Consider the following 19,855-nt stretch of genomic DNA (forward strand, 5'->3'; position numbering starts at 1 on the left):
AATACAAAGTATATATCTATGTGAAATGTAAAAGGAAAGAACACAGAAAAGAGCATTATCATCATAACATAACAAACTGAGTTCCCAAAACATGTGTAAAAGGAAATCTGCTTTTGATATTAGCATCATATTTGTTGATGCATTTAAGCAATTTGTAAAATATAAGGGGATATCAAAAAGTTTGTACCCTTACCCAGAAATAATATCCCTAAAAAGGTGAAACTTCACAGGAACTTTAATCCTTTTCTATGTACTCTCCACGTATAGTAACACATTTCTCACATCTATGGCTCAGTTGTTTAATGCCTTGATCATAGAAATCTGCACTTTTTGCCTGAAACCATGATTCCACTTCACTGATACCTTCTCTTCATTGCTTTGACATGTCTCTAGTCTCCGGATCATACTGGTACCAGCAATCGTCATTTGTCACTAATTGATCAAAAACGTTTTCAACATTGCATTCGACATTACTTCTGCAAAGGTGTCAGAAATCTAGGAGCCCATCAGGAAGACCTTAGACATGTGCATATGGTCAAGTAAAATGCTGTGGGCAGACCCATAGCTAATTCCCAACCTTTGCAACTGTCTTACTGTTGTGGATGTTGATGGCCTTCCTTCTCTCGGCTCAACTCATCAAAGACACTTGTGCAACCGCACTGGAACTCCCATTTCCACTTTTTTACAGTGTCATAGGACGAAAAATTCTGCCCATACACAGCTTTCATTTCTTTGTCAATAGTCTGAGCTTTCTTGCCCTGCAAATGCAGGAACTTGATCACTGCTGGATATTCCATTTTGTTAACCAGATTCCAGGCTCCACTTCTGGTGTACGATCACCTACAGGAATGAAATTTCACATGTTAGTTATTGAATATGTTGCTAATTCTGTTTTTATTTGTAATAAAAACAGAATTAGCAACCAAATATTCATTCCCACCTTTCAGAAACCCCAGTATCATCATAAAATTTGTATGAAATTCTGAATCTCCCATTCCTTTGCTAACCCCCACCCTCCACTTACCAATCAGATAGATTTGGTAGCACTAGTACATAAGAATTTGTAATTTATGTACTTAGAATTTGTTTTGTTTACAGTGGAATTGCTACTTCATACCATGTAAACATAAATTCTTAATGGGGCAATTATTGCAATATATAAGTGTAAATAAATTAATTAATTATTAATAGAATGCTGATGCAGCAAAAATGAAAAAACTTTCATATTCACAAATGAACTTTGCATTATTGTAAATTATGATGCTAATGGAATTTCTTTGGAGAATTGAATGAAGCAGTCAGTATCATATATTAATACCGACTGTTAAATTAATCTAAGGCAGATTTAAATTGCCAAAAGGAGAGTGTAATAATTACAAAATGTCACAATTAATCATTGCATTACCATTTATGGTAACAACTGAAAAAGTGAAGTATGTCAAAAGCACAACCTGATGGTAGCCAACACGTTTTATCAAAACAAGTAATATCAACACGTTTTATCTAGAGTGTAAAAATGTTTGAAATTGATATTCGTTTATATCTTTGTTACAGAAAACAAAGATAGTCATCACAGATCATGAGAAGTAATATTAACTCTATCATATAATGATTTATTGGAACATGAATATCCACGATATAATCTGTCTTTGGGATCTGGGAACAGGATAGTTGTATTTGAGCAGATTGGAGAGAAAACTGTATTTATTGAAAATCTGTCCAACCACATGAAAGTATAATTATTTGAAGCTTAACCCGGCCAGAGGCCTCCCTGTTTTTGTCTAATTTTTAACCCTAACTCGAAAGTTGCTCCCCCCGAAGAAAACTAATAATTTTCATAATTTCTACTCAATTTTCAAAATTGAAATTCTCAATATACATAAACAGAAGTATATTCTTTGATTTCCTACCTTTAGCGCTCAGCAAAAACTATTAATTCACTCTAAAACAGCAAAAATGTACGATCACATTTCAATTTATTAAATTTTGATGTCGGCAAAACAAGATCCAAGCTTTGAAAATAAAACGCATTACTTCATTAGTTCAAAAATTCGCGCGTCAGCTTGGAGGCTCTGGCTAAAACGAATCAACGCACGCAGAGAGATAATTGACTGGTCAAGCTTACGTCATTAGCGTTACCAAGGTGATCGAAGGAGAAAATGAAACTGTAAACAACTTTCGTGGAAAACAAACAGTTGGGCATCATTACTTGCGAACACTAATTTGCATGGCTCACTCAGAACAGTAGCTTTATTGCTTTTCGTAATTGTTGTACGAAAGAATTGCAACGAATTGGTTTTGAAAAACTAAAATATTGCATTTCCTTTCTTCAATATCTACTAAAAAAAATCAAGGAAATTCATCTACTGGAAGCCATACTGGAAACGGAAAGAAAAAAACTGTCGTAAAACTGATCACTACAATGCGCATTTCATAAAAAAAAAAGTTCGCTTTATTGTAATTGTTTCTAGAGGACTAAATCGGAACAGCAGTTTCATGGATGTATATTTGATCTTCTTACGAAATTTCAAGAAAATATTTCTATTCATAGCTGCGTTATAAACTTCGAAAACTGATATCGAAGGAACTTCACATGCATCTCACCTGGTGTACAAACGAAAAAAAAATGCGCAGCTAGTAACAGATTGTGAGAACAATCCGTTACTCGTAGTGAGGGATTGGGAAATTGTAAGTAATTGTTATTGAATACTTCAATATTTCCTTGATATGCATTTGATATCATCAAAAAATTTCCAGAGAAAAATTGAATTTTCATTATCACACAACGCCCGACAAATTCACCATAAAATGTCACGTGTTTCAATGTTTGAATTCCATTCTGAGCTGCAAATGTAATTTCACTTCTCTTGCACTGACAGAGTAGCCGTTCACCGAATGAAGAAAAACAGGGTTCATTTTCATGAAATTTCCAATTCCCTTCTTTCACTTGACGGAAAAAAACTCCTTAGGGGAGGGAGTCCACCCTTTCTAGTCCGACCCTGGAGAGAGAGAGAGAGAGAGAGAGAGAGAGAGAGAGAGAAATAAAAAATACCCTTTTGGTGGGGAGAAGGCCAAGAGATTGTCAAACTTCCCGAGTGCTAACTTTCATTTATATTATTTATTTATTTTATTTTATTATATTATTATTATTTTTTTTTTTCTTGTGTTGTTCTAGCAATCCATCCTGGATTGGGGCTTCCCTGGGCCGGGATAGTGCTTCTCCTCTTTTCTCCTTCCGTCTCTTCATCTTATACAAGTTTTTCTTTCCTCCCTGGGAAACTTTTTTTTTTTTTGGCTGATGCTGCATAAGCTCATACAATTGCTTTCTTGCATCACATGCCACTACTACTACTACTACTAGTTCCCCAGGGAGGAGGGCGTGCAGTTAGTAGGGGAGATCTTGCCCTCCTGCTAGGGACGAGTACCTGGAGGCAGTCGTCCAGGTGAGCGCTGCTTCCAGGTAGCCAGAATGCCCAAATACAACATCACAATACGCAACGAGGCCAAGATGAACTTTTGTTCTAGGAGCCACCCATACAAAAACAAAAAATAAATAAAGAAAATAAATAATAATAATAATAAAAACAGCATTGCAGCTCTAAGTCAGCTTCATCCTAGGATGCCGAAACTGCAATTGTTTTAGAGAACAATATTTTGCATTTTTACTTTCTAACATTATTTTGCATTTTTACTTTCTAACATTATTTTGCATTATAGCTCTGTTACAATATTTTGCTTCGTTTCTTTATATTATTGCTGTAGCAAACGATATCGGTGTGCATGACGTTTCATCACAGATGCTGGAGTTCTAATTGGTCAGTTCATCCTAGGATGCGGAATTACTAATTAGTCCGATTTTGGTCTGGTGCTCATTTGATAAAAAATCCAGAATAATTCCTCTGGAAATATTAGCTAGTGAACTGCATTATAAATTTCAAACATCGCTGTATTGCTTATCCTTTGAGTGACCGCATGTTTTCGCCTTGTACAATTGTTTTATTGTGGACAGTTTCTTCCAGTCAGTAAAATCATTATTATACATATAAAGTAATTCATTATGTTGGGGGAAACCGTTTTTGTTCCTAATTGATGTAGCACTTTCGAATTTCGCAAAGTGGATTATTAGAACATACATTAGAAGGTCGGTAAAAGAGTTGATAATTGATGGGCAGCATTCCGACAAACAAATTTTCTGTTTATATTACGTGATGACCACACGGGTCAGAGATCCCGAGAGAGAGAGAGAGAGAGAGAGAGAGAGAGAGAGAGAGAGAGAGAGAGAGAATACAAGAAACAGCACTGCATTTAGCAGTCACCGACTCATCTGCCAAAAACCACAGTAAAACAATAAAAGTGATGGGGAGTAAGTCTATTTGTCAGCGGAGTTTATCTGTTTATTGCAGTTCAGAACAGCATTATGACCATGGATAGTGAATTTATTCGGCTTCTGAGCTGAAACAGAATTTCTCCCTTTGCGATGACATCAAAGCGTAACAAGCAAATATCTTCTAACGATACTTTTTTTTTGAGCAGCCGTTAGTTGTAATCTGTTAGCTTTGTATTGTTATAAATATTGCAGTTATGTGAACAATACCCATTTCAAGAAAGAAAGAAATTCATAGCGGATGATTTTTTTTCTTTCTTTTGATGCACCAGTTTCGAAGTTTATAACGCAGCTATAAATAGAAATATTTTCTCGAAATTTGGTTAGAAGATCAAACCCAGGAAACTGCTGTTCTGATATTGTTTACTAAAAACAATTACAATAAAGCAAACTTTTTTTTTTTTATCAAATGCGCATTGCAGTGTTATCAGTTTTACACCAGTTTTTCCCGTTTCCAACAGATGAATTTCCTTGATCTTCTGTTCGTAGGAGCAATACACGTTGAAGAAAGGAAATACGATCTGTTCACCTTCCATAAACTGTTATTGGTACTGTATGGCTTTATTGCCTCTTATGTCAAAAACAGTAGCTCCTGTTCGTCTTTTGTTTATTTACACTTCTCCCTTACAGTCTCGATGTAGCCGTACGATGTAGCTGTTTATATACTTCCCACGCTTCGCTCGTATTCACGCGGAGTTGTTTATGAGAACTGCTCCTCTCCGTAAAAAGAAATTCGCGCGCTTTACACCAAGAAACGAATCAAGTGTCGGGTTTCATAAGCTCTAGGCTGATTAGGGTGGGGGTAAAAAAATTAATTGAAATAGGCCTAAAAAATTGCATACTTGATGTCACATTTTTGTCATTTGCGTGAAATTCAATAGAAGGTTTTGAAAATTTAAGTAGGAAAACTCAAGAAAAATGTTCTGATTCCAGCTATACCGAGTTTCAGCTCTGTAATTAGTGTAAAAATTATAGAATTTATGAATTGTAATTTGATCTGGGTAAATATTTACCCAGAGGACCGTTTGAAGGTTAAAATACTTTCATCAATATCCAAGCAGGATTTCATTAATATGTGGCTGTGTGATTTTCTTCCTTTTGTCAAGGGTACGAGGAGACTGATTTCTTTTTGAAGTGAAGCTTCTTTAGGCATGCTTCGGGCAGTTTTCACAAGGGAGTAACTTGCATCAGTGGATGAACAAAAATCACCACAAAAATGCAGCACGAAATTACATATGTGGTAAGCAGCAACGCATGGTGCAATCAGTAACCCTACAGCACAGCCATGGTGTAACTCACACGTGTCGCATTTATGTTTTAAACCACTATATCTCAGCTTCTAGTAGTCCGATTTTAAAAATTTTAAAACCAAAATATTTCTTTCATCATTCTCTGCCGCATTTCAAAAAAATTTCGATGGAAAAAAAATTTATAATTCAACATACCAAAGACTAATAGCATGCGTTTTAAGGCGTATAGAGCACAGAAACTACTTCCATTGAGTACAATGGAGAGATCTGTAAAAACTTTGTAATAAACTTGTAAAACATTAAACCACTGTAGCATTGAAATAACACACATTTCAAAAGATTCTAATGAAGTTTTACTTAACTTCTTCCACTATGCATGCTCTGCAAACACATTTTTTTTTTTTAGACATGGCATCTAGACCTGAATACAATATTCCAGATGGTCTCACAATCATCTTATAAAGAGAAATAGTGGCATCCACTTTGGTTTAATAAAACATTGATAGCATAAGTGCTTTTACCATATGCTTTCTTCTCTGCTTGTTTACACTGCATGGAAAATATCTGATCATGTTGTAATCCTAAGTCCTCAACCTGAAAGAAATTTAATTTCTCCTCCTCACCAGTCTATAAGCCATTTCTGGGTTCTAGACTTCTTCTTCAGGTGCAAGACCACATTTAATGGACTTAAACTTGAAGTATCACTTTTCAGACTACCTGACACACTTCTATGCTTTGTTTTTCAGCAAAACCATATACAGTGGATTCCCACTGTATGATTGGCTCACTGTACAATCAAATCACTTTACGATGGATTCTCCATAATAAAAAACCTTCACTATACAATATGTAGTAAGTGCCGGTCATTGTGATCATGCCTGTGAATTGAATTTTAATTCTATTAAATGGTGATTCTAATAAGTGAAAATAGGAGGAATATTATCCATCGGCTATAAAAGTAAAGATATAAAGCACAAATTTACACTTTATTATCTTACCAATTAACAAAATTAAATGATACATGAAAATCGGAATAATATTATCCACAGGTTAGCAAAATAAAATTAAATTTATGCTTATGTACATAGCTTAATTAATACTGCATATATACGCATACTAACTAATTGATATTTCTGTTCAATGACTTTTTTTGAGTTGTAAAAAAAAAAAAAAAAAATAACCAATCAATAACAAAGAACATGGAACGCACAAATTGCAACCAATCTGAATCGCACAAGTGAGATATGGAGTAACAAGCTTATGAAGCTTAAAGCATAGGAATGAAGAGAAGATTCTGAAAATTTATATTTGTTTTTTATATGATTCAGGATTTCAGGGAAGGGGAAATACACTTCACCATAATAACGCAAAAACCCAGATAATTCCGGCTATCGGTATTATCTATAATGCAATAAGATCGAGTTTACTACCCGTTTATAATAGATTGCACTAACAGAAAAGCCCAATAAGCCGGAAACCGCAAATTGCTTTTATTGTTTTATGGAAGCGACCACCAAAAATGTGCTTTACAAAAATATCACAAAGGCATTCAAAATTGATTCCTATAACCGAACATATGATAATAATGAAAGTGTAGTGCATTTTAATGATTCTACTAACCAGTGATCCTGCCTGTGCCGCCTTACTTCACTTTACAATGGGCCGGACCATGTGATCCTTCCTCTCTGCCAATAGGAAACTTTGTAAATGTATTGGCTGCATGTTTTGTTTTTACATCCTTTAGTTGAAGTGATTTTTTGTGTTGTGCTTATTTGACATAAATTTACTGTATTGAATTCGTGTACATACAACATTGTGTAAACTGATAATATGGCCCCTAAAGAGCACAGTAAGAAGAAAATTTAGGTCTTGGAATGAATTACCAAAAAACAATTCTAAGGTGCTTTTTTTATAAAGGTTTGTGAACTACTTCAAATCACATCACCTTGTCAGATTATCTATTATATCACTGATTTGATCTTGTAACGGCTTCTGTTTAAATGTCCCAAATATTTATCCATTTTCATAGAAAGGAAAGCAACTGTTCCATCTCTTTTAATATCCTTCTTGCTTCAATTTGTGGGCCTAACATAATATGGGCATTATGAACACTAAGTGCAAGCTAATTTTTTTAAAGGAATCCTATATGCTTTTTTCCCATAAGGAATCCCATATCCCATATGGTGTTCAGAAGAAGATGCCCAATGCTGTATCATGTAGAGTCACTTTAAAATACTTGCGCTTAGAATATCATTCATGTTAGATACATTCCAGAAACTTACCGTGCTAAACGAAAATGCCTTAAACAAATATTACTTTTCAATAACAATAAGAACAATGTAATAATGATAGGATACCAAGATATTAGCAAAAGGAGTCTCAAAGAATACCAAATATTTTCTACCCAAAGAACTGATAATATTTCTTAATAGAATAAAAATTTTTATCATAAAACTTAACCCAATTTCCTACCTTATCAAAATAAGCTTTGGTAAAAGAAGAAAGCCACATTATACATCCAGTAAATTGCTATTCATGTAGGGGGTTTTATGAAAACCTTTTTCACACAAGAAATAACTAACACTGGCAAAATTCACATACAGTAAGACCGCCCCCCCCCCCTGTATCCACAGGGTATACGTTCCAAGACCTACCGTGGATGGCTGAAACTGCAGATATAAGCGAACACCTGCTGACCCCATATATAACGTGATTTTTTTGTACATACGTACGTATAATAAAGTTTAATTTATAAATTAAACACACAGTAAGACATTACCAACATTAAATACGGTAATAATAAAGTACAGCTGACTCTCGATTTATTCATCTGGAATTAGATTAATCAGGACACTTCAAGACCAAATGTTTAGTTTTATTTAGTGCATTGTGTTGATTGTTGTGTTCCATCGCACTGAAAAAGGACATATTTTGTTTCGTTATTTATGTCAGGGATGTCGGAATTTTTTTTTTTTTTTTTGTTTAGAAATTGCAAAAATGATGGACAAACGCAAGAGTTGTGCTTTCAAATTAAACAAAAACTTGAAATTATTCAAAAGTTTGAAAACAGTGCATCTGTTAAATCTCTAAAGAACCATTATAATATTAGTGAACGAACCATACACGGCATTGTAAAAAATAAAGGGAAGCTATTCGATTTAAAATCGACACTGTAAAGTAAAAAAATAAAGGGAAGCATCGTATTGGACACGCGTGTAGTATGTGTTAAGTTTTTTCGTTTTTTTTCTGTGGTTAACTGAATCAGCAGATACGGGGCACAACTGTATATTGATTCTGTTAACTGATGTAAGTCATGGGCCAAACAAGTAATGCGGTTCAGGTTTACAGAGAAAACCTGCAGAAGCTATTTTATCATATATAGTGATGCTGCTCCATATATTTTATCATATATGGAGACACATCACCAATAAAAATGCATACTTTATTGCTAAAGGCTGATTCTTGGTCTGGCAGTAATGCAAAGAATCAATTACAAATATAATAACTGCAAAATGATTTTCATTTCTGAGAACTTTACAAGCAAGTAAATGTGAATGAGAAGGTCTGTGTCTAATTTCCCACAAATCAAATAGACATCATAATGATCAAGAGCACCTGCTGTTTCATTGGTACTTTTCTCCAATATCTTGACGAGTTTCACAAGTAAGGCCATCATAAAAAGCAATAAGATATTCTCCTCAAGGTAAATTCATCTGAAATGTTTTGATTTATACAATATTTTTTCCAAAATCATTTGAAAACCAAAACCAAATTGCTTAACTTGTGTTCAATGGGATACTGCTGCTTGTCAAGCCAAAGCACAGATCATTTGCAGTCCTTTTATATACTCTTGAAGTAAGTGGCTTGGTTAAAAGTGGCTGATCTGTCAATTCTTCCTTGATTTTTTTTTTTTTTTTTGTCACTGTGTGTGATGTTGTTTTCATATGCTGGTTAATGTGGATTTTTTTTTTCTGCATGGAACATTCCATTTTGATCAAAAGTTCAAACTGCCTATTCTGTAGTTTTTAAAGCAAAATTGAACTCCTTTCTGCATGGAATGTTCTTTTCACAAACAATATAACGACAATACTGCCATCCTTAGTAAATTCTTTTCTGTAACAAACAAACCACGATTCCATAAAGTTTAGTAGTAGATTTGATTTTTTGGCATTTTTTTGACAGCTCCAGCTGCCTGTTGTTTAAAGTTTTTATAGCATGCATTTTTCTTCTCTGCCATATGTCTCATTAGTTCATCTGACATCCATTTAGGCCTAAACATTGAACAATATTCCTTAGTTGGTATGTAAAGCCTAGTATCTTCCAAGATAAATTCTTTGAATGCTTCCCATTTTGAATTTGCTGTTGGTAACATCATTAGTTGGTCCCACTGTATAGAATTTAAATACTGTCTCAGACCATCATAGTCACCTTTACGAAAACAAAAACCCTTTACCCCTGATGGTAGTTTCCTCTTTGAGTAAATCCCACTGCAGCACACTGTGATCACTGCCACCTAGTGGTTCCTTTATCTGCAGATTCAAGAAATAAGAAATCAAAAATAAGAACATTACGAGCAGGTGGGCACTATAAGCAAGAACATTATAATGAAAGTTTATTGTACTACCAAATTTTTAAAGTGCATTTTCATAAAATTATTACTAACAATGTATAATTTGCACCTCATAATGTAGACAGTCATTTGAAAGAATAACTGTATATATGTTATGATGTGGCATATTATTTGCATTACCATTTTTAATAATACATTTCAATTCACAAGTTATATGATATAAAGACACTGTGAGATGACTGAAAATGTACTAATTTAGTTAAAATTTTTTAATTTAATTTTATGATTTAGTTAAATGATCTAATTAAATTTAAAACTCGCAATTTTTTTTTTTTTTTTTTTGTCATGGGGGACTCTCCATTAAAATCACATTTATTTAAATTTAGTTAGAGCCAGACATCAAATTCATAATACTGTTTTCTACAGATTGGCAATTCTTAAAATCATATCACTTACTTGTTTGAAGCTCAAATTCTGGTATTTTTCAAAAGCATCTGAAGGAAGTGAACCTAGTTCACGTATTTTCCTCATGCACTCTTCTTTCTAAGAAAAAATAATTATCACTTACTAAAATACAATTTTTCATTAATATTAGTTATGTAAATACCTTATGTTTTTTTTGATACTTCTAAGGTTACAATTAGCCAAAGTTTAGTTAAATATATGTTTACCTGGTTTTTAATATCGGGTAGTGGTCCCAAACAATTTCAGTAAATTTCACATATCCGACAATTGCTCTAAGTAATTTTTATATTGTTGTTGTTGTTGGTGGATAGTGTGGAGGTGTAATATTGCCAAATTGCACCTTTTACCATGTTTCATAGTAACATACTGGTCAGTACACAATAAAACAAATGTTTACAGGTACATTACAAGTTGATTTTTTCCAATTAAGTGAAAAATCCTATGAAGCTGCTATTATCCCCAATACGAAACATTTTTTAAAGGTACTTGTAACGAGAATTCTGGTAGCTTGATAATGAGTACAGTCAATCCTCATATGGTATGATAGTTGTATTTCTAGAAACCCTCGTGCAATGCAAAATCATGCAATATAAATAACAGGCCCTATGGCAAAAATAGGGTTAGATGCCAACCACCCAAGATTGAACACACATTTGTAACCAAAACATTACAACCACAATAAATAATCGTAATATTACGTAATAAAATACTTATGTGTTTTATTATAACTATTACGTAATAAAATACTTATGTGTTTTATTATAACTATTACGTAATAAAATATTGCTAATGCTTTTACTTCTATCACAAGCAAACTTGTCCTTTGTTTGATCTTCTATCCAAACAGATGACAGCCATTCCATCTCTTCCAATTCTTTGTGTCCTGATCTAATGGATTTTGTTTTTATTTTCTCTGCATTCTTTCTAATTCTCGGCATTGCCTCATTTAGGCCTGTAGCATGTGCAATATCACATGTTCTTTCATTTTGCTCAAAGCATTTCACAATTTCATATTTTTTCGCTACCGACAGAGTCAGACTTGACATAAGCCTTACCAGGGAAACCTCGGTGGGCCGGAGGCCAGAAGACGATGGAAGCTGGTGTGATTTTGGCCATAAACGCTAGTATGAGGCCACTATAAATTTTCCCCAGTAAGAATTTTTGACCCAGTCTGCCTCTGTCTCTATTGATATTGCTTTTCTTTTTCTCTCTGAATCTGTAGTGTCTTCACCAGGACACTTCCTTTTCACATCTTTTAAGTATTTTACTCATTTTTAGGGAAAAAAGCACAATTACAAAATAAGCCATGCTTGATACACATAAACAAAGCTGCGTGTGTGTTGCAACTGAATAAAGAATCATTCTTCCCTTTCTCTTTCTTGGTGATTCCTTTCTACTTCTCTCTCTCTCTCTCTCTCTCAGGGTAACTCGGGGATTTTTTTTTTTTTTTTTTGGCTGGTGCAGCATAAGCCTCAGGCTTCCTTGCACCATATGGCTAATAATAATAATAATAATAAGAACACTGTAAAGGCTGAGACACACTATTAACACCTCACTAGCTTACATTTTACTAAAGCATATTTCTGGAGGTCACTATCATAAAACAATAAAAAATTTCCAGTTGCGTTTCTGCTAGTGGAATCTGTTATAAACTGGTAGTAAACTCGATCTAATTGCATTTGCGATAATACCGATTGCTGGAATTGTGTGGGTTTTTAAGTTATTATGGTGAAATGTGTTTCCCCTTCCTGATATAAAAAACACAAACACACATTTTCAGAATCTTCTCTTCATTCCTATCGTGGTGCGTTCAGTTGGGGTGTTTCCACGTTCGACTGCCATTTCTTGTAAACACAAAGGCGAATTGTTCATAAGCGAATTCAGTTTGTATTATATACGATATCGTTCCCCTACTTATAAATCGTGCATGATCGAATTTGTATATTGTAAACACGTGTTATACGAGGACTGACTGTACAGCCAATATGGATACGTTGTTTTATGGTAGTAAAGAGTGGCAGTGCAAGCAATGTAGGTAGATCATCTTCTAGTAGTAGCAGTACTAGTAAAAAGAGGTGTGATATATGAGTATGGCTAGTGTGTGTGTTCAATGTAGGTAGGTAGATCATTAATGTAGGTAGATCATCTTCTAGTAGTAGCAGTACTAGTAAAAAGAGGTGTGATATATGAGTATGGCTAGTGTGTGTGTTCAATGTAGGTAGGTAGATCATTAATGTAGGTAGATCATCTTCTAGTAGTAGCAGTACTAGTAAAAAGAGGTGTGATATATGAGTATGGCTAGTGTGTGTGTGTTCTAGCTAGTAACAATCTCCAAGTAAGAGAAACATTTCATTATGCGTATTAAGAAATGTTATTAAATCTATATAACTAAAGATGAACATTACTGAACAACAAATTATGGGTCATATCCTGTTACGGGCATGGAAGTAAGTTTACTTTATAGATTTTGGGGTGCTAAACATGGAAATAGTGCTTAAAATGGCAGATCATTTTTGAAAAAAAAAAAAAAAAAGTAGTTTTTTATATTTATACAAAGTATTTTTTATTTATATGGCAGTAAGATGTAACTATCAACATACCAGTATCCAACACGGGACCTTTTCACCTTTCGCTTGTATTCAGCTTCGAGACTTCCTTTTCACCATCCAACAATAATTGGCTAATGTGTCAGCATTCCATTTGCTTTTGTATCTTTGTTCCATCAATGCAATGTCTTGATGGAAGCACTCACCACGTTCGTCACTGACGGCACCACAGTTTGGCAGCGAGAAATGCACCTTCAATGACATGTTGCACCCCAGTTTTTCATAAGTAGTAATCAGTTCTTCCACAAGCTGCCTGTAGCTGCTGGCTTTAACATTTCCTAGAAAACCAGTTGAAACATTTTGAAAGGCCTTCCACACTATCACTAAGGACACATTCAAACTGTTCATCTTTGAAAAGTCTTATTTGTGGACCAATTAAAATGCCTGCTTTAATCTTCATTGTACTAAGTCATGGGAATTTCTCTTGTAAGTATATGAATGCAGCACAGCTGACTTCCAAAGTTTTCACGAACTTTTTCATGAGCCCCAGTTTGATGTGGAGTGGTGGAAGCAAAATTTTATTTGGCTCTACTAGAGGTTCAAATGCGATGTTCTTCATTCGAGGTGTTAATGATTTTTCGTTGAGCCCAACTCCTCTTCTCGTAGTGCATATCCTTGACACAACCTTGGTGATAAATCATGATATATTTGCCACTCATACTTCTGATAGTGTATGCCAGTGGTGTCCAACCTACAGCCCATGCAGAAAGTGAACTAAAACAGCATTTTAGAAAGTCATGCCACTGCATGTACAGGAATGCAAGAATCGAGCTTGACTGTATCAAACATGTACACGTAGCCCAGTGTTGTCATATGTATACACTGAAAGCATATCAGTAAAGAAATTTATCTGCTATAAGTGCCAGTTATGAAATTGCATATTTCATCACTTTTGAAAGTAAACCGTTCAGTGAACTTTTTAAATGTTTGTTAAAAGTTATGGAAGAAATTTGTCTGGAGAAATGAACAACGATACAAGACATCAGTTTGCCTTGACAAACAATTATGTGAAGAGTAGAAGATATTGGAAAGAATTTGTTCACATAACTTTTGGAAAACATAAGACAAATGAAATATTTTAGTGTTGCACTGGATGATAGTACTGATGTAAATGACACAGCCCTTCATATGTGGAATTGATGATAATTTCGTACCAGTTGAAGATTTAGCTGATCTACAGAGCATGCACGGAACAACTACAAGTGAAAATCTTTTTGAAATTTTTTTTCCTTTCTATTGAAAAGTTAGGATTAAATATTAAAAACCTGATAGGAGTCACGACTGAGTGCAAAAAATATGATTGGTGAAAAACACTGGGCTTATGGGCAGAATAACTAAAATGATAGATATCAGAACTGAACCTCTGATTAAAATTCACTGATTTGTGCATAAAGCTCGCTGTAGGAAAGTACTGGATCTCTAATACTTTATAAATCTGGTTATTTCAACTGTAAATTTTATAAGATCACATGGCCTTAATCATCGTATGTTTCAGCAGTTTCTTTCAGAAATTGAAGCTGAATATGAAGATGTAATTTTACATAGTGTAGTGGGATAGCTTAGTTGTGGAAAAGTGTCATATCTTTTTTCTTTAAACTTCATCATGAAATTGATATTTTTATGACAGAAAAAGGGAAACCAATAAAACAACCATCAAATATGGAATGGATGTTTGATCTTGTAATTCTTACAGATAATTCTAATCATTTAAATGCTCTTAATTTAAAACTACGAGGGAAAGGGAAATTTGTCTCTGATTTGTATGGTGGCATCAAATCATTTCAGAATAAGTTGTTATTATTTAAATCCCAAATTGAGCAAGACAACTTAGTTCACTTTGAATGTTATACAGAGCTAAAAGAGAAACACGCATTTCCAAAGAATTGTTGCCTCTCGTTATTACAATTACATTTTGACGAGTTTGAAAGTCAATTTGCTAATATAAGATCTCATGAAAATTACATAAGCTTGTTTGAGAATCCATTTAATAAAGCCAGTCATATTTTTATAATTTTAATAAAACCTAAAAAATAAATCACGGACACAATTTGTTGCACATAAAAGTGTTGGGAATTTGCATTTTTTATATATAGCATGAACACAGAATAAAAAATGGTAACATGAAAATAGAAACTTCCTTTTACATGTAACAAGATACGGAAATGTAACACTAATTTTTCTCAAATAACTGAGTGCGGCCAGCGAAACAAATCTAACTTTGAATATGGCCCTTATTCTTCAGCAGTTCAAGATCCCTGATGAGGTGACTTTTTGTGATTTGATGTGGTTCAGAAGGATAAAGGTTTGGACAAAACGGCGGATCCCTTAATGTAGACAGCTGCTATACTTTGTGTATATCAAGTTGATATTCGTCAGTGTCTTCATCTTCATCAGTGTACAGAAAAAAATAGTCGGGTGGCTCAGGAATAGGTAGTACTTCACTGTGAGATGTATTACAGATAGTATATTTGGGTAGGTCACTGTCCACTTTTTCTTCATCGTCATCCCTTTTCTAATAGGAGGCACCATACAAAAGTAATAGTCTGTGACGTGATTTGTTGGCTCCCTTCATATCATGGGCACTGCGAAAGGCATAAAACGACCCTTTCAATTTTTGATTTTTCAACTGAGTTTTAATGAATATGTAGTGCAGCATATGTGTGGGGTCTGGTTCTTGTCCTGGTCGCCTCCTTTACACCCAAAGTACAAGAAGTAGGCCTTTTTTAAGGTTCGAGCTAAGGGATGCTTTCTTGAAGCTAATGTGACTTCACATATGTAACAGAAGTCATTAAGACTATATTCACACAATTACAGGGAATATTAATCTTACACAACACAAATACTGCACAAAAAGTAGGAATTTCACAGAGAACAACTGTTAACTGAGAAAAAATAACCAGGTATCTAGATGTATTTGAGGGAAAAACAACTTATCACGTGATGCAGAGCGAGGCGACAGTTGCCGATCACGTGATAAGAGCATGGTGGTAATGAAACTGTGCTGTTGCCATATGTTTTGCTGAGAGCCATAGTTGATAATGTAGAGTTACTCGCTAATATGAGACCTCCAACTGTAATTCGAAAACAAGAGCCAATCAACAAATTTGAATGTGATTTTCGTGTTCAGCAGCATGATATTAGTCAAGATTGGGTATCTTCGTTTTTGTAACATTTTACATATTGACCAGTGTTATCGATAGAAAATTTAGAATATGATGTGATAATCAGCAAAGCAGATTAGAATGGATAAAATGGGGTCAGCGTTTCACTGCCATGAAAGAGCTTAGATTAATTAGCACCAGGAGAGGAGGGATGCTGGAGATTTATTTTGTAGGCTGTCACTGCATTTAGGCAACTTGTATATACAGGGTCATAAAAAAAGGTGTCCGTGATTTCATGATAAAATAACAACACAAATACTAACATCAATCAATTGATTTATTTGTTAATATCTACAGAAATATCTCAAGTTTTACTTCATAACTTGGTGCCTCCATAGCCAGGTGGGCAGGAGCAGCACACGCTTCTTGATTAGACTGGGGTTCGAGCCTGTGACCACTAAATACGAAGGATGCGGAAAGGTCAGGGAATGACCACCGCATATTCCCGGAGCAATATGGCCTTAGTTGCTAATGCTCCTAAAAACCAAATAACAACAAACTTCATAATTTAGTATGTTTCAATATAAGCACCATTCGTTGCTCAGCAAACATCCAAGTGGTACTCTATCTCTGTCCATGTGCACTCAATCATTTATGGTGTAATGGTTGCTATTGCAGCTGTGATCCTCTCTCTTAAATGGTGTAGATCGCGAATCTTTTCTGCATAGATGATGTTCTTTAGGTAGACTCACAAGAAAAAGTCTAATGGTGTCAGGTCAAAACTTCTTTGTGGCCAAGGCACAGGTCCACCTCTTCCGATCCAACAATCAGCAAACCTATCATTTAGGGTATGCTGCACATTACGGCTGAAATGAGGGAGTGTGCCATCTTGCTGAAAAATCACAGAAACTCCTTTCTCTCTTTCTATGTCTTCAACTTGATGTAAAACATAAAGCTCAAGCATATCCAAATAAATGTTGCCAGTTATTGTCCTTTCAGCAAACATAAATGGGCATAGCAAGCAATTGTGCATTAGTCCACACATTTATTTGGTTTTTAGGAGCATTAGCAACTAAGGCCATATTGCTCCGGGATATGTGGTGGTCATTCCCTGACCTTTCCGCATCTTCCGTATTTGGTGGTGACGGGCTCGAACCCCGGTCTAATCAAGAAGCGTGTGCTACGCACTGCTGCTCCTTCCCACCTGGCTACGAAGGCACCTGTTTATTTTAGTAGTATCATGTACATACTGGTGAACTTCATTTGGTTGCTGTGACCCCGAAATTCTACAATACGATTAACACACCAATTTATGTGGAAGGTTGCTTTGTCACTAAACAAAATGCGTTTTAAATAATTTTCATCATTGTCAATCTCATTTAACTCGGCATGTCTGGGACGGTCTTCAGGTTTGATTTTGTGTTTGAGTTGAATCTTGTATGCAGGCAGTCTCAGTTGTTTATGAAGCACATTCTGAATGGTGCTCTTTGGAATGGCAAACTCCAGGCTGCGATGAGCGATGGATTTTTTCGGACTACGTAAGCAAGACTGTCTCAAGCACACCACATTCTCTTCAGACGAAGATAATTAAAATGGAAATCATGGACACCTTTTTTCGATGACTGTGTATATTATGGTCTGCAGGCTGAAAAGATTACTAAAATTGTCAAATCTAATTTAACTGCATAGTTTTTTTTTATTTATTTATTTAATTAGTGGATCCCAGCAAACATCTGGCAACTCTATCAAACTACAGTACAGTACAGTTTCATACACAGATATTATGATACAATTTCGAATGTCATACAAAAAGAAAAGTATAATATATTACAAATTGTACAATAAGTACAATATACTATGAATATATTATGAAGTACAATTACAAAATGAACATTCTGGATTGATACAACTTACAATTTCGAATATCATACAAATACAGAGATCAATGAGTACCTGGAAATGCAAAGTGAGGTACAATATCTTACAAAATGAATATCCTGGATTGATACTATTTACAATTTTAATATATCATACAAAATGCAGTGTACGATGAGTACACTGTTCTAGGGCAAGCTCCCATCAATTATATAATGAAGTTACCTTTCATCCTACATTTCCTCTCTCATCTTTCATTCTATTTTCTTATCTGTTCCATTTATAGATTTCATCCATCTTGTTGCTCATTATCTAATAAAACCCTTCTTCTTTTAAAAATTTGTGTGTAAATATATAAACACCATGAAGTGCACCTTTGTTTTAATCATTTGAACCTCAGAACCTCTACTCACACTGTTATTCATATTTGGAGCACTACAGTTCAACTCAATCCTTAAATCCACATACTCTTCAAAATCGTATGAAACATGTTCCCATGTTTCCACCTCCCCACAAATACATCTTATTCTCTGAACTGCTCAAAACTTATTCAACCTTACAGAGAAATGTCCATGATCCATCATGAGAAACAAATTATAGTCTGTCTGAAACTATTTATAACTTATATTCTTTCTTACATCTGGTAAAAATTTTCTTCTTATTTCTTTTTTATTCAGTCTCCCATCAACTTTGCCAAATCTCTAGCAGCTTGTACTATTTCTCTTCTTTACTCCCACTTCTTCTCTTCTTTTCTCCCACTTCATATCTTCTAGATTTAATTCTATTTCCAGCAGCCTATACGGTTTCCATCATCACAAATAACAGCACAGTGCCCCGTGGGCCAGTAACAAATCCAAAAGCAGCTTCACCACTATAACCTGAAGCACTTCATTAGATACAGTCCCACAACACTACCAATTTTGGCATCAATTTTACTCTTTGTCCTGAATGCAGCCTTTGTTCATCACTTTCCTTGATTCCTTCCGCTAGTCATAATGGTGCACCATAAGTTATCGGGACAAAATACATTCATATAAAAGATTTATTCCTTTACCCTTAATATCCCATTGCTTCCTGGTTATATGAGATATCATTCCCACAAATCTTTTAATTTTATCACGTATTGCATTGATATGTCCAATAAACTTCATATGCTGATCTATATGCACCCCTAAATACTTCAAAGTCATCAAAAACTTTCTTTTCCCCAAGAAATTGATAATCTGTGTAGCTTACACCATTTGCTGTTTTCAGTTTTGCTCTCGATCCTGCTTCTACCATTTATAACTGTCATCTGCATTGGTAATCATGCAGACATCCAGAAATTCTTTCTCATTCAGTATTATAACACTATCAACCACATTAGTGGACCAAAAATGGATCCTTGTGGATGTCCTTTCAATACCTTTCTTGTTACTGCTTCATATTCATTTTGTTAACTGTCACAGATCTAGCTCTGCAGTAATCTTTATTTACATTATAGATTTGTGAGGAACATTTAGCCTTGCTCAACATCATTAGAACACTTTCCCAACTGATGTTATCATATGCACTGGCAAAATCTACAAAGATTTTAATCATGTGCATTTGCCTCTTGTACTATG

At 34.7% G+C, this 19,855-nt stretch overlaps 1 protein-coding gene across 2 annotated transcripts in view; it reads right to left on the bottom strand.

Moving 5' to 3' along the window:
• SMC3 (structural maintenance of chromosomes 3) overlaps nucleotides 1–19,855 on the bottom strand; it is a 616,656-nt gene that overhangs the window by 91,059 nt on the left and 505,742 nt on the right. For both annotated transcript variants that reach the window (XM_090374164.1, XM_090374163.1), the window contains exon 25: nucleotides 10,661–10,747. In XM_090374164.1, coding sequence (XP_090230290.1) covers nucleotides 10,661–10,747 — 87 coding nt within the window. The remainder of the gene's footprint in view (nucleotides 1–10,660; nucleotides 10,748–19,855) is intronic.

This window comes from Mastigoproctus giganteus, chromosome 5, assembly GCF_048544385.1.
Source record: "Mastigoproctus giganteus isolate SK-2022 chromosome 5, ASM4854438v1, whole genome shotgun sequence".
Lineage (NCBI taxonomy): Eukaryota > Metazoa > Arthropoda > Arachnida > Uropygi > Thelyphonidae > Mastigoproctus > Mastigoproctus giganteus.